At 38.1% G+C, this 16,999-nt stretch overlaps 1 protein-coding gene across 1 annotated transcript in view; it reads left to right on the top strand.

The window, feature by feature from the left end:
* The first annotated feature begins 5,856 nt into the window (after positions 1-5,856).
* LOC148942569 (double-stranded RNA-specific editase Adar-like) overlaps positions 5,857-16,999 on the top strand; it is an 85,463-nt gene continuing 74,320 nt past the window's right edge. The window contains exons 1-2 of the mRNA XM_089102306.1: positions 5,857-6,127; positions 14,023-14,254. Of these exons, the coding sequence (XP_088958432.1) occupies positions 5,912-6,127; positions 14,023-14,254 (448 nt within the window). The 5' untranslated portion in view covers positions 5,857-5,911. The remainder of the gene's footprint in view (positions 6,128-14,022; positions 14,255-16,999) is intronic.

Here is a 16,999-nt window from a genome sequence, read left to right on the forward strand (position 1 = left end):
ATTACTACTCATGTCTGAGAAAATTTGCCTGATTTTCGAAAAAAGAGGGAAACACCCTCTAAAAGCTATAGAACCGTAATGAAAATCACACCATCAGATTCAATGTATCCGAGAACCCTAATGTAGAGGTTTCAAGCTCCTATCTACAAAAATGTGGATTTTTTTATTTTTTGCCAGAAGAAAGATCACGGATGCATGTTTTTTTATTTTTTTCCCATGGGTGATCGTATCGACCCAGTGGTCCTAGAATATCGTAGGAAAGCTCATTCAAACACAAATTGAAAGTTCTAGTGCCCTGTTTAAGTGACGAAAAAAATGGAGGGCAACTAGGCCCCCTCCCACGCTCATTTTTTTCCCAAAGTCACCCAATCAAAATTTAGAGATAGCCATTTTGATCAGCATGGTTTAAAATATAATAAATATGTCTTTTAGGATGGCTTAATCCCCCAAAGTCCGCGGAGGGAGGGCTGATAGTTATGAACTTTACCCAATGTTTACATATATTTGACTAGGGGGCGAACCCCCTAATATACGTATTAAAAATATATGAATATAGAAGTTCGTTACGTAAGTTAATTCGTAAGTTACGTATATTAATTACGAATAAAAACGTTCGTAAATAAAATTGAACAACTTTCGAGAAAGCCATTTAACCAAATATGAGTAAAATTAAAATGCAAATTTTGTTCTAATTATTCATGTACGGAAAGCCAAAATCAAAACCTGCATTAATTCTAAAATGTTCAAAAATAAAAAAAAAACAAGTTTTTTTTAACTGAAAATAAGGAGCAAGATTAAAACTTAAAACGAACAGAAATTATTCTGTATATGAAAGGGGCTGTCACATCCTCAACGCCTTGATCTTTACGCTAAAGTTAGACTCTTTCCCACAACGCTATTTTTTAAAAACAATAAAAAACTTTAGTGTAAGGCGTGAGGCGTTGAGGAGGGGACGGCCCCTTCCATATACGGAATAATTTCTGTTCGTTTTAAGTTTTAATGTCGCTCCTTACTTTCAGTTAAAAAAAACTTGTTTTTTTTTAATTAATCAATTAAAAGGTTGATAGCCTTGCGTAATACCTTTCCAGTTTTTTTCATTGACTCCTAGCATTACAACTTCAGGGACCTTAGAAAATTTACCTTCAACAGACTCAGATTCGCTAAATTCCGAGGAACATTTTTGGTCGTCATCAAATACATAAAAAGGTACATTCTTTATTAGACATTTCAGGTTTTCAGTATTTCCACCATCGTTGGGTTTTTTTGTATAAACCCGCGAAGATTCTTAGTGAGGCTTGAGATGCAGCTTTTGGTGAGGATTTTTGAAAAATCGCCAATGTTCTTGACAAGGTGACATGGCTAACGCACTCATGCTTTATTACACCCTTTCCATGGGTCACACGCTCTCTGTTGCGTTGAATCACTATTTCCCAAAAATTCGAGAGCCATGCAGGAACAAACTAAGTAAAAAACCCTCTGCGATCACGTCCTGCTCCATTCCCGAAGAAGAACCATTCCAGTTCAGATTCCATAGGTTATCTTGTGGTGGAGCCAGGTACTAATAGTGTGGTAAATGAGTTTCTTAAATATGGTGGCTCTGAGGTTAGAAATAAGTTACTGAAGATTATGAATATAATTTATGAATAAAGAAGTACCTGACAATTTTAGGAAAACCCTAATTAAACCACTGTAGATGAAAGGTGATAAGAGTGAGTTTGGTAATTATAGAGGCATTATTGCCTAGGAATTGTTTTGGGTACCCGGCTGACTGACCATATTTCAAACAATAGGCTGTACAAATAGTTTGGTTCAATACCGTTTTCTAGGGCTATAATGAGATAAAGGTCGAGATGGCTAGGACACGTTCTGTGAATGAAGGATGACAGATTGCGGAAGATTGTGCTTTTTGCCCAACCGTCTGATGTCAAACAAAAAATATATTTTCCGCGGTTGGGTGGGAGGATATTGTAAAGAAAGACTTAAGAGAAATGGGAAGGCTTTGAAAAGATTAGAATGGAGAAGGAGCGTGCATAGCTGTGTTGGCTGGTCCCAGGTGGCTTGGTGCTGTGGTGAGCTGTTTGTAGTAGTAGTAGTAACAGAGCAAACATAGTAGTTGGATCTGATTTTGATTTGGCTTTTTTCGCTTATATTTGAGTCGGGTGTGGGGCGCTGTAAATACTTTTTCCCCGGGCGCCGTCAACCCCAGGAACGGATCTGGGGATTTTGGTAAATGTTGTTTGGCACATCCCAAGGAAACGTCCTTAAAAAAATAACGGTATTGTTCTATTAGCTTGATTCCACGCGAGAAGGGAAGTTTGGTTAATGCTAATGAAATAAAACAAAGTAGGATAAAATGTATAACAGTTTAGAAACAAATTTCGGCTATATATTTACTCATCAGGGGGTGGGGGTAAAGCGTAGCATATATTAAATCTGTAACCTGACCTAGGTACCTTTTTTTTGCCCCTTCAATCCCAAAAAACTAAAGTTTAAATATTGTAAACGGAGTGAGAAACCACTGTTTGCAATGCTCATCATAGCAATTCTCCGTTGAAATGACCTGCATGACTAGTTTCTTTTATCATGTTTGCTCTACAATATCGAGTGGCATCGAGCTAATAGAACAGTACCAAATTAACAGTAGCACTACAAAACTTATTTTTCTAAATACCAAGGTCGCTTTTTTAATAATACGCTCACCCTCAGATGCTTGCCGGTATAGTTCTAGGATATACAAACAACTAGAACAAAGAAATTATTACTTCATAATTGCTGTGATTTTCTATCATGTTCAGAGTATCATGCTTCCTACCATTGCCCACATATATTGGAGTATCTTCAAATAATATTTGGTGATTACCTGTTATAGCGACTACGCCGAAGAAGTGAGTCCAGGTTAATCATAATGAAATATTCCAAAATATGATTAAAATATAATACTCTAGTAACAAATTTATGGGAAACACAACAGAGAATTATGGAAAACAGGCCGCCCAGAACACATTATATTAAATACCTTACTGCCTCTATATTTTAAATATTTAATTAAAATATACCCGCAAAGTAGTTTCTCTCGCTCAGGCAAAGCTGATTATCTCCGAGTGAACAAAGTTGACATCATATCGTAATTCGTTATAATTTCAAAATAAATGAATATGAAGAAGATTTTATCGTTTCTTTTTCATTACTTTGTGTGGATTGGTAATAAATGTACATAAATAAATTAATGAAATGTATATGAATAAATTATGTTCGGATTTGTTAAACAACTTTGAACAAAACAATATCAAAAGAAATAATTCCTTTTTTTTCTATAACCAAAATACATCGAATTGTACATCCAAGATTAGATGCGTTTTTAATTGTCCTGAGTTTCACTTTGTATTCTTTCTTCCGCTTTTATTTCCCATAATGAAGTTGTTTAAATCACTGAGTCCGATAAATCATAGAGAAGAATGCTCAAAACTAGTCTAATCAAGAACTTTTTGCCTTGTCAGGCAATAGCGGTAACAATTTTTCCTTATCAAGCAAGTTTACATTATTTTCTACAGAAAATTCAAAGCAATCTAAAAAATGTGACACGGTGACTAAATAGATCTGATGCTAATGAATAATATGATACAAATACCTTGTCTATTCGGTTAAAATAGTAGCTTCAGCTTAGTCACAAAATTGAATGTTAAAAAAAAAATTCTTTCTAAAAAAAAACCTGAAGCAAATTTAAAAAATGTAATGCGGTGAAATTATAGGGCTAAATCTCAGCTATCAAATAATACCAAAAATTTTCTCCTTTGTTGAAACTTGAAGACGTTACGTGATCTATTTAAAAATGGCCAAAAACATGCATGGTAAGCATAAGCCAAATCTTTAAAACCTTCTGATTTTTGATCAAAGGTATGAAGCCCAAAACACTTGTCTTGTGGCTTATTTGACCAGTAGATCTATTCTTCAAGTTTTACTGTAAAAAAAAAGACCGTCAAAGGTTACCTAAGGTCGTGCCTTTCAGGAGGTGAGAGGTAGATACGTCTAACACCTCACTGACAGGTCATTGAGTCTCTGATTTTATTCATGAAGTTTAGTTCACTTAACTCAACTACGTTTCTAGATGGACAAAGAGCCACTCATCTAGAATTTTACCAAAAAATATACCATTAGATTTTTCATCCATTGCTCCTTCCAAATATAATAATCATTGTTATCACAGTTGCATCCCAACCAGGGTTGCAAACTCTTTGGTTCATGAATATTTCCCCTGAGCACCCAAAAATGTGTGTCTAATTATTTTTGATTCTTAAAAAGGTCACTACAACTTTCAATTTCCAATCGAATGAGCTCCTTTCGAAGTTTTTACGACAACTTCTTCTATACGAATTGCCTTGGTTAGAAAAAAATAATTCATTGTGACCATATAAATATTTCCTTAAAAATTTTCAAAGTGACAAAATTCACCCTAGGGGCTTGGCTTTTGTTTTGATTTCCAGACCATCAAGAATCCAAGTTTTTCATTTTGTTAACTTTCCATTTTTCGTTGGTAATACTTGATAAATAAATAAATGTTTTAGCCTTACTATCGGAAGCTGGAAGTGAGTGTTAACGAAAAAGGTGCCTGCTTGTCTATTATCGTGAATGTAGCATAAAAACAACGAGAAATAAAATCGTTTATTTATGAAAGAATACATACTTGCACAGAATTTCAAGACTATTTGCAGACAGTTGTTCTCGGGAAAGAGCAAGCAACTCCGAAAAATATAGTATCAAATGTAAAAAAATTAAGTAGTTTAGTAGATTTAGTATTAGATAAATAGTTCTAGCATTACTTTGGTGAAAAGTGACATTTTTTACAAAAATATATCTAGTACGGAAATATTTCGTTTTATATCATAAATTTTCAAAATGTGTCCCTTTTATGTCCCAAATTTCTGAAATGTGTCCCTTATTTGCCCTATTATGTCATTGGGTACCGGGACATAAGAATATGTCTTTTGGGCTTAAAATATGTCCAGTTGGCAACCCTGATCCCAACTCCCTTAATGGGACAGGAATAGACCCAAAAATTTGTATTCTGTAAAGCGTAAAACTAATATTTAAGTATAGTTAAGTTTCAACTAAAATTATTTGACTGGTTTGCTCAAAGGGCTTATAAAATAATAGAGTTCATATTTTATATCTCTTTGGGTTTACTATTAAAAACAAATCCAAGAAAACCGTAATTAGCAATCTAGAATGATTTTTGAATATCAATTTTTTTTTAGCTTCATAGCCAGATAGGCCTACAACAAATTATATGACCCAACTTAGCCTCTCCAGCTGGTTTTGTAGTATGTGTGCTAAGAATATGATAAGAATGCCCATTTAGTAGAATAAAAATAATAACTAAACATTTTAGCATTATTGGTCATCTGAGTAGATTATGCATATCTATAAGGCTCCTGCAAACAATGAAAAGCTAGGCCTAGCTCAGTAGAAAGTATTGTAAACCCTAGGCCTCAACAGGAATATCCAAATAGGTTTAAAAGAAGGTCTCGTTGTCTGGTTGGCATATATCCAACTAGGTAGATGGAGAATTCCCTAAGCAATTTAGTCAGAATAGCCAACCAGAAACCATAAACCCAGTTTTTTTTTTTTTTTTATTTAGTGGTAAATAATTGAAGACAAGCCCTTGGTTAAATTAACTAGTAATAACAATTTAATTTTGTATTATTGTACCTGACTCTTATACTTTAGTAGGAACAGATATGTCATCTCCAAATACAATTCCAAGAATTGACATAGAAGAGACACAGTTGTGCCATCTGCAAATATTACTGCAAGTCACATTATTTTTACATCAGCTTATGGTTTGTCTTATTACAGTTTGGAAGACAGCAACCGTGAAAACTGTTCATGAAGTCGTAAAAAAATCCAAATTGAAATGAGTTCTAGCGAGCCTGAGTCCCAGTGGAAATGGGATAACTCCAGATGGCTCTGGGTTCCAAGAAAAGTTGAGAAAGTTTGGACTTGTCCTTTGCGACGACCAAAGTCACCCAATGCAAGAGTAATTCCTAATCATGAGAATGGACTGCTTCAGTTAAGAAAACTTCTACCCTCGCATAATCAGATTTCAGTTACAGCTTATAGGGCTACAAGTGTAAGTTCTTTCAATTTTTTATCTCGTTAAGCCATCCCTACCGCGTAAAAGCTTGATGTGTATTTAAAAACCAGAACAATTCATTTTAATTAGTTAGGCTCAAGGTACCAAGATACTTATATTTTTAGATATGATTAGAATATTTGGGTGTAAACACAAAATATATAGACAATCTTAAAAACTCTAGACGGTGCTAGTCCTGGCAATTATTTTGTTTTCTGTAGTGTGTTTTTAACTCTCTTAAAGCCTGTTCTAACAACTGACCCACAAAACATCAAACTATTATTAAATCTCAAGAGGTCTCTTCGAAGGGATAGGGAAATAATTATAGCTCCTTTAGTATGTTAGGTGGCTATGGACTACTATTTTGTTTGCTAAGGAATGTAGTGGGTTTGCTAGGCTGCTCCTCATTGTAGACTGTAGTGTCTTCTTTTTCCAAACATGATGCACATTTCATACCGTGCGTATAGACTCTGAGAATATACGTCAGAACCTTAGTTCAGTTGCTATTTTTGAATTCAAGAGTCGTTAATTTAAGAGACCAATAACAGGTTTTTCCATAGGCATACCGTAATGTGTACATCAGAATTGCGCTTGCGCGAAGGTGGAGTATGAATTTTGTGTGATTTTAAATGTGTTTCACTTTTTTTTACGGAAAGTATAGCCTTTTTCGATACTATATATTCTCTCTACTGCGGCTGCTCCTGGTCATATCATTGGCTCATACGAGAAAAATAATAGTACAAAATTTATAAGAAAATATTTATTTCGAAGGCCTATCGCAACCTCCATTAAAGCCAAATAAATAGAGAAAAAAAAATAGAATTATGGATCAAATAAATAGAGAGCAAAAATAATAAGGAAGAACTGCTAACTCTTTTAATTCTTATTTAAATTCTTATTTCTAATCAAACAATGTTAAAATAATAATACAAAAAAATGAATCACGAGCATAGTGCATGGCAAAAACTAATCATAGCAGAAGCAAGGCGGAACAAGTGACAACTGAAAAAAGTCTTGCATCAAAATCTAAAACAAAAACGAGAACTTAAAAAATAGGTCTAAAATACCACAAAGGAGCAGCCAAAAAAACGATAAACAGAAACAAAATGTCTACTGATTGGTAGTTGATTGATCACCGAAATTATACTTTTGAAAAGTTTTACCTCTGAGGGACACTCACAGAGCATATAAAATATACTGAGCCTATTTTCTAGTCATATTGACGAAACACGAACTGTGGAGGTGGACCTCTCAAAAATAGGTAAAGCTCTTAATAATTGCCCCTGTCTTATAAGAGAGTTAAACCAGCCAATATCCATCTGGTTTTGATCCAAACTCGATGGGTGACAAAATTACTGCATGAGATGACTCGACATTTTTCTGGAATTGTTTTTATTGTGAAATTACTCAATACGTGTCACTAAATCACTAAAGTATAATACTAAAATCACTCAATCACTCAGCACGGAGAAGGCTTTCTTTTCACAACAAATAGAAAGAATCAATTTTATCGTCCAGTGGGTTTAATCAAAAACTTTTGTCAAGTCAATGAATTTATTATGTTATTGCATCAGATCTAGTGCTCAAATTAAGAAAAGTTATCTTCAAAGTAATTAGAAGACATTTTAAATTTGAACCTTACAACCCCCCCCCCACCCCCATCCCACGGTTTCTTACGAATCTAATTGGTTTTATGCTAGATGAATAAAAATTTCCGGAATGGATAAACAGCCCAAATCGGTGTCTGGGAATCGTGTGGCTCTATTGCTGACTATATTGCTGTGACTCTATTGCTGACCTGGAAATTTTCACGGCGGTGGTGAAGCTCCAGGCAATGAGGCTCGACCCTCCGTCCTAAGGCAGCATAGTAAATTCGTAAGTGCACCTCAAAGTGGTGAAAGGGTGTAAACATCACTGATCTTCAGGCCAAGCAAGGTGGTGGCTAACGCGCTCCAGGTGACCGCAAGACTGGGAACCGTGTTGTGAACTTTATCCCCAGGAAACGTCCAACAACGATGATGAATGTGATACAGAGTAAAGGTTTGGCTACGACATCCCCGGTTTTATAAGATGCAACGAGACTTGCACCTCCGTGGGCTGACGGAAGGGAAGACTTCCACCGTGAGCCGTGTTTTGCCTGCTGACGGCAGCATGCTGGATGACAATGCAGGCCAACTCTTCGCCTGGAGCAGTCACTTTTCAACACTTCTGAACGCCAAGGCAGTTGCTCATCCCGACCCAGGTCTGATTCAAGCAGCCATAGCCACACCCGAGGCTACTGCCGACCTCGTATCGCAACTGTTTACCACCTCTGATATTCGAAATGCTGTAAAACGGTTAAATAACAATCGAGCCCCTGGCGTGGAAGACGGAAAGCATACCGAATGACTGGCGTGCTGGCATCATATCGTCGCTCTGGAAACGCAAGGCAGCCGTCAAATCTGCTCCAACTATCGTGGGATCACGCTTCTCTCCGTTCCTGGCAAACTCTTCGCCATGTCACTCCTGAACAGGTGCTCTACCTTCTGTGTAGAAAGAAAAGTCCCACATTCTCGGTGAAGACTGGCGTCTAGCAAGATTGTGCCGCCGCTCCCGAGCTCGTCAACTGCATCATAGACTATTTTATGACCAGCACGATGAATCGCCTTCAGTTCGGTCTTCAGTTCGGAGACCGGCTACTCTCTGATGCTGACTTCGCCGACGACATAGCGTTAGTTTTAGACACCGTTGGAAAGGTCACCAAAGCTCTTCCGGTGCTCTCGGAAGAAGCCTCGAAAGTTGGACTGAAGATCAATTTGCAGAAAACCAAAGTTATTCCCCTTGAGCCCCCCACGTCCTGTTCTACCGTAAAGGAAGTCAACATCGGAAGCAACTAAGTAGATGGGATTGAAGACATCACTTACCTGGGATCTATTCTGTCGAGGGATGGCTTGATCACAGAAGAGCTTACATCTCGAATAGCCAAAGTGTCAGTACTTGTTCGGAGGCTGAGCAGCATCTAGCGCAAGCCAAACCGAAGATGCTTAGCCAAAATGTGCATTTACAATGCGTCAATCAGCACCGTGCTGATGTATGGAGCGGAGACAGCGCCTTCGATGTCGCACAGACGAAACATCTTCGAAGAATCAAGGGACTTCACTAGACTGACTTCGTTAGCAACCACACCCTCCTGTCACGTAAGGCACGCACTCCTTTCTCGAAGCAGCTCGCCCAGTGTACTGTTCGGTGGTACGGCCACCTCCTTCGCATGTCACGCGACGCCCCAGTACGGATCGTATTCGACTTCGAACCCGCCCTGCATGGATGGAAGCGACCCATAGGACGTCCCCCCTCTACTAGGTTGAAAAACAAAGTTCAGGAATTCCTCGCCCAAGCCCACATCTCGGTGGAAGAAGCTGCGAGTCTGGCAAGCAATAGGTCAACCTGGAGGCGCCTGGTCTCTTCGTTTTCTACGCCAAAACCTCGGCAGGAGCCTTAAGTCGAGTAAGTCAAGACGAGACTTGGGTCCTCGTCGAAAAGTTAGCTAGCTAAAAATACGATGATGAATGCGACTAGTTTGGCTAAGGCATCCCCGGTTGTATGCGATGCGACGAGACTCGCGCCCTCGTCGAAACTTGCCCTCGTCGAAATTTTGTCTGCTGGAACCTATGCTCGATAAAATGCCCCCTGGCACAAGCTTTTATAGCTGAAGCATTTCATATTTATGATTTTGACATCTTTTGTGTCTCTGAGACGAGGCTTAATGGACGTGACATCTCTACCCTAGAAGCACTGCCTTGGAAGAATGTCATATTTTACAACTCAGGACCAACTGATGGCTCCGGTATAGCTGGAGTAGGTCTCATATTGTCCCCAAAAGCGACCACTGGGCTCCTCAAATATGAGGCAGTATCTAGCAGGATTGTATGGGTGAAATTTAAAAGCCAAAATAACAACATGACCGTCCTTAGCGTATACATCCCAACCTGAGATGGGCCTTAGCACCTAAAAGATCAGTTTTACAGTGAAATTCAGATGGTCATCGACAGGATCCCCTGAAAAGATATGCTAGTGATTGGATGTGATTTTAATGCAAGGGTTGGTGGCAGGCTGAATGACTCTGAACAGGCGATTGGCAATCATGGCCTTGGCGAAAGGTGCTCTAATGGAAACAGACTGCTCCTGTTCACAATGCAGAACAATCTTGTTGTTGCTAATACTTGTTTCAGACACAAGCCCTCCACACATATACCTGGGAATCCCGCGATGGAAGAACGAAAGCTCAAATTCATTACCTGCTTATATCTCGAAGGTGGAAGACCATGATGTTAGACTCAAGGGTGCAGAGAGGTGCTGACACAGGACCAAAGAATGGATCCGACTACTTCTTGTTAAAGACCAGGCTAAGGTACAGACTCAGTACGAAGAAGGCGCCCATGACAAGTCAGAAAATAGATTTATCTAAATATAAAATAGATAAATACCGAGAATCCTTTGTCCTTGAGCTTTCCAACCACTTCGCCACCCTACAAGACGACGCCGAAGGTATTGATCAGGATTACAACTCATCAGGATGTCCCGCTTCCAAGATACAGAGAAAATGGAGCAAGTTCAATGACCACGTGAAGAAAACCGCAACAAACATCCTTTGGCTTTTCGTAAAACGAAAAGCCAAAAAATGGATCTCTGAGAAAACACTAAAACTCTGCAAAGAAGAAGGAGATATCCAGAAAAAAGTCTGCTGCATATAAACCGCTGCGTCAGGAACTACAGCCGACAGAAAGGCCTACTGGTCAAATATGGCCGATGAGATAGAAAAAGCCGCCTCACCAAATGATACAAGGAAATTTTACCATATTCTTCGAGAAAGTACCGGCAAGAAAAAGCAATCTACTTTCCCTCTGCTTAAAGTGAAAGATGTGAAACTGCTCACAAGTAGGGAAAAACGTATCGAAAGGTGGCGGGTACACTTCCAAGAATTGCTGAGGCCGGGAATTACTAGCAGCGAAAGCCAATACTCCATAGCCTCACCCCACCTGTCAGAAAACCATTCTTATGAAAAAATGTCTACGGACCCACCTATTAGAGAGGAAGTAGTCAATGGAATCAAACTGCTAAAAAACCCAAAAGTCCTGAAATAGATGGCATCGCTTCTGAGCTACTGAAAGCTCTTTCTGAGTCGGCCGCAGATGAGCTCCATGAAATTGTTATGGATGTATGGGATAATGAGAACATCCTCGACGAGTTGGAGACATCGATAACTGTCCCTATCTTCGAAAAATGAGACCGAATGGAATGTAAAAAATACCGAGGCATACCCCTCATCCTGATTGCTGCAAGGATGTTCGCAATTATTCTTCTAAATAGGTTTCGAGATGCTAGAAATTCCCGAACGCGATCCAACCAAGCAGGATTTAGACCACTAATGGGCTGTTGTGATCAGATCTTTAGTTTACCACAGGTTCTAGAACATCGCTTCAAACCCCAGCAGGAGACAATCCAAATCTTCATGGATTTCATCACGGCTTTTGACTCGGTCCGTCGGGACGCCACAGTGGTCGCAATGAGAGAGGACGGAGTACCTGAGAAGATCATCAGACTACTGAATGCATATTACGATGGAACCAAGGCCCAAGTTAGAGTTGATTGTGAAATTTCGGATTTGATCCTGATTTAGGAGGGTGTACGTCAAGGATGCGTTCTGTTATCGACTTTATTTAACTTCGTCATTTATTGGATTCTTGTGGCCCTCAACAAGTATAAAGGTGTGGAAGTGAGCCCCTCCTTCTCTGTCACGGATCTTGATTACGCTGATGATGTGGATATACTTGCTGAGTCTATTACAGATGCACAGGCCATGATTAATGAAGTAGTAAGCAGAGCACTTTTGACTTAACGAAGACGAAAACAATGCGGAGAGCTGGGATTGATGACACTCCTGTGACCCTAAATGGTAGTCAAATCAAGGACGTTCAGTTGTTTAAATACCTCGACTCAATGATAAATGCAATTGGGGGATCATCATAACATATTCTCAGCATCGAACGTCTTTCTGCAGCTAAAGAACTCGCTTTGGAAGCGTAGCGAAATCTTACCGTGCACAAAGCTCCGAGTTTACGAAGCCATGGTACCCTCTCTTCCTCTCTATGGGTGTGAAACATGGTCAATGAAAGCAGCGGAAGCGTCGAACTTGAACATATTCCATCACAAATGCCTACGATATATACTAGGCATTCGCCTCTCAGACAGAGCATCGAACGAAGAGGTGGGGATCGCCCACTTTTCTCTGATGTTGTAAAAATGAGGCGTCTAAGGTGGTTTGGCCACACCATGCGGAGATCAAAAGAGCATATTACCAAAAAATTCCTCAAATTCCTTCCGCTATCAGTATGAAGTAAGTATGAATATAGACAAGCAGAATTCAGCTCAAATAATGGGAGTGTCCACAGCATGCAGACCAAAAAGTAGAATTCAGTTTAATTCCTAGGAGTGTCCAAAGCAAGCAGGCCAAGAACAGCAGAATTTATTTTAAATCATGAAAGTGTTCAAAGCCTGTAGACAAAGAAAAGCAGAATATAAGCCAAACTTGAACATTTCTTTCCAAAGCCAACAAAGGCATGTGTCCGTCTTTAGGTAATCTTTTAAATTGACACTTTCTTAGTGTCCCTTTTAATTTATATTCATTTATGTCTCGCTCTTTTTTTTCTGTGTGTATTCGCTTATTCCCCCCCCCCTTCCTTTTTTTATATCCGTTCTAATTCTTTTTCCGATTCGTATTTGTGTAAGTTTAGTTTGACCAGTTTTTATCTTTTTAACTTTTTAATTGACTTTTTACAGTTTTAATTATTTACTGTTAAATGATTGTTCATTATGATTTTTCTATTTCGTTGTTGTTGTTTCATTTTTGACAGTTTTAGTGCAACCATTTATATTGTCGACTCCGAAGTCCGAATTCGGCCCTTTGTGGGCTTGTGATAGTGATCTTTTTGAAAAAAATATCTTATCTTATCTTAAACTATAAAACGAGGAAAGGGATGGTGGCCAGAACTTTGAAACTCTTACCCAGATCTGAGTCTGGTCATGTGATTTACTCCTAGAGGTTTCATTGGCGGAGCAACAAATCTCTTAAATTAACTGTAGTAAAGTAGAAGGGTTATAATTATTACGTTTGGTGAGGTAACCACTTTAGTCCCACTCCAATGTAATGAAGCAGGGGAGGGTTACTGCCCTGGATGAGGTAAATGGGGTAATTTCAGGTGATTCGATAGGGCTGCTAATAACTATGGGTAGTGTCTTACCCTATGGGTAGCCGAATCTAACTATAAGGAGACGCTCCTTCTGAGCTTTGTGAGGAAGACAGATATTAAAGACTGATTACCTTTTATTAATTCTAAACAGTGATGGTACAGGCTAATTGATTCTGAGTAACACCGTATAAGGTACTTGCTCTAGGCAACATAGTGCAGAGAATAGTGTCCCAGCAGATTAAAGATACAATACACAACTTACAAACATAATAAATACGTGCACTTACATCAACTCAAAGCAATCCAAATCTGGCAATGACCAGAGGTCAAAAATATCTCAGAACAAAAAGGCAAGAAGCAATAGGCGACTGTTGTATATATTTGATACGCCCAGCCACACATCCTGTGCTACAGCAAGGGTGTGGGTATTTCTCAATTTCCTATTCCAACCTCTACATCCTGTAGCTTATATTAATGTGGTTATTTTGAAACCTGTTTTTCATCGGAAAAGTGCTTATTCAAAAATTAGTAACTTGCATTTTTTGTCTTTCAATTTATCTTATTAAAATAAAATTCTGACTAGAATTGTCAGCTTACCACATAACGACGTCCGCTCTTCTCCACTTTCACTCAGAAATTGGAATTTTCAGGATTATCTAATTTCAGAGTCAAGCAGAACTTAAAACACCTGGCCTTGACAAGTGGCGGTATCACTACATTGGAATAGAAAAAAAAAGACAATTGAAAATTGTTGCAGATGAGAGAACAATTGCTCAGAAACGAGGATGGCTTCAAAAGTTTGAACATAAGCAAGCTGGACCTTTAAAGATTGACCGGGAATGCCAGACGATTAAAAGTGAAAGAATTAAAGAAAACCAAGAGTTAACATTAAGATGCAGTAAGTATCTTCTATTCTGATGCATCCACTAATGTTTTCAGATGTGCTTTAAACGACTTAATTAATTTTTCAACATCTTGTTGTAAGCCGCCTTCGCTAGACAGTTATCTGGCAAATGTAATACCTGTAACCAAAACTTGATCATCTGTATAATCCTCTTATAACGCAATGTCGGTAAACCCAGGTCATCTATAACAACCAAACTGCCTAAATTATTATTCAAGTCATTTACTTTTTTAAAATACATATACTGCAGAGACTCCAATCGTCTCACTATAGTGGCCATCCACAACTTTCAATCTTAATGGGCAATGGCAGGACCTTTGTTATGAAGAGGTGCTTATGCATCTTTATATTCGTACCTCCCATTATGTGTTTCTGCCAGAGTAGAGCACATGCAGGTGCCTTTCTACGGGAAATCATTAGCTTAATGTGTTCGGTCCAGTTCCCATTTGCTGCAAGCACGTATCCCAAGTATGCTTAATCTTTAGCAACAAATGTATATATATATATATATATATATATATATATATATATATATATATATATATATATATATATAGATTTTTTTTTATTTCTTGGTTTTTGGACTTGATATAATTTTACGTTATTTTAGATTTTGTCTTTGTTTTCTTAGCGTTGAAGAGGCCTTGTTTTATACACGCAAAATATCCGCGTCGTTTTAGTTAGTTGTATCCTTCTACTGGCCGTACTCCATTTTGTTTTCTCCATTTTGAGATTTTTCTCTCTCTTTGTATTTATATTATGCATCGGAGGTGTTGATTCTGTTTGTTGTTTATGAAGTGAATTTGCTTTCTTTTTTTCCGCTATGAGTCGCGTATTGTTGAGAGCTGAATGTTTGTTAAAGCTATACGAGGTATAATGCTGAAATTCCGATTCTTCAAATGATTTTTTTTTCACAAACTGAATATACAACCGATATTTGATCATACCGTACCTGGTAAGCGATTAGCGTTCAAAAAAACTTTGCATGAAATAAATTTCCATGTTTGAATAGCCATTCAATGTTAAACCATCTAAAGACGAACTGGCCAGGTATGACAAAAAACTAAAAAATAAATATATGGCCAGTAATTGAAAACGAAGAGAAAAAAATGAAACGAATATTTCGCCCGTATACAAAAAGTTGTCTTCAGCGTAAAAAAAAAAAAAAAAAAAATAGAAACCAAAACTAAAAAACATAACCAAAAAATGGCTAAAAACATAAAACTCAAATAGACTAACATAAAATATATAATATGCAATTATTACATTTACAATTGGCCTTCATGAAACCATGAAAGTAATTGGATTAAGAATTTTGAATTAACAAATGAACTAGAAATATATTATTGTGACATAATTTTATGCAAAGCTTTTGATGCTGCTAGTCGTTTAGGTTTGTTTCTTGAACTAATCCCTTAGACATTTTGCAAAACTTTATTTATGAATTTGGGTTGATTTCTTTAAAATAATCAAGGAGGCACACTTGTGCCTCTATAAAAAGGCGACCCACCACAATGTTAAGCGATTTCAGGTCCTAGAGGTCACAGAGAGACGGCGGTAATCGCATTTTGTAGCCCTAGCTCAAACTAAGAAACTTGCAAAATTTCATCCTCCTCCGACTTTATCTTCATGGGTAGAAGTGGGCCGGAAGTTTGGACCCTCCCACCACAGCCCCCCTTTAATGTTGTCCGATTGGGCTGAAATTTAGAGGTTAAGCTTTCCTAGGGCCCGGGAGCTAATCCTCGAAATTTCAGCTCAATCCGATCACTCCTTCCCTGTTTTCAAAAACCAAATATAGCCACTTAAAATTCATTTTTTTTTCTTAGCCACGCCTACAGGCCACAGTTGGCAACGGATCCGGTTGAATGAGGACTCATTCGAAGCAGAATTCGACCTGTTAGGGCCTTTTGATATTTTCAGACCGAAAAAATTATCCCCCGAATTTACATTTACGAAAAACCTTGTTTTCCTACATTAGCCCACATGTTAATTTTTTCCCACCACAACCCCCTTTAACGTTGTCTCGATCGGGCTGAAATTTAGAGGATAAACTTTCCTGGGGCCTGGGAGTTTATCCTCGAAATTTCAGCTCAATCTGATCACTCCTTCCCTGTTTTCCAAAAACCAAATATCAAGTTTCGTGGGAATTTGCTTGCGTCGAAAATAGCTTCCATTTATTAAAAAACAATTAAAATTGTGTCTGTTTAGTCCAGCGGTTGATACTTCAGACTGTCAGGCGGAAAACCTGGGTTCGATTCACTGTCTGAGCAAATTTTTTATATACTGAATTTAAACTTTAAAAAGAAACTCAGTTTCTTTTTTAAATTATTTGAAAAAAATTACGTTTTCTGAAGAGTTAAAGAGGCTGAGTTACAAGGTCGACCCTTGAGTAATAAACTGTACAAAAACGTGCAGAAATTATTTGAAAAAAACTACATTTTCTAAAGAGTTAAAGAGGCTGAGTTACAAGGTCGAACCTTAAAACGTAGAGGGATTAGGAGGCATGGATGGGGCTGCCGCCCCCCAAACCCCCCGCTTTCGCAGCCTGTAAATAAATAAAAAAAGTTTTTTAAAATGAAAGTAAGGAGCGACATTAAATCTTAAAACGATCAGAAATTATTCCGTATATGAAAGGGCTGTGTCTCCTCCTCAACGCCTCGCTCTTTACGCTAAAGTTTTTATTGTTTAAAAAAAAGAGTTGTGAGAAAGTCAAACTTTAGCGTAAAGAGCGGGGCGTTG

Source organism: Artemia sp. Qi Xiang Cuo, chromosome 16, assembly GCF_049724085.1.
Source record: "Artemia sp. Qi Xiang Cuo chromosome 16, ASM4972408v1, whole genome shotgun sequence".
Lineage (NCBI taxonomy): Eukaryota > Metazoa > Arthropoda > Branchiopoda > Anostraca > Artemiidae > Artemia > Artemia sp. Qi Xiang Cuo.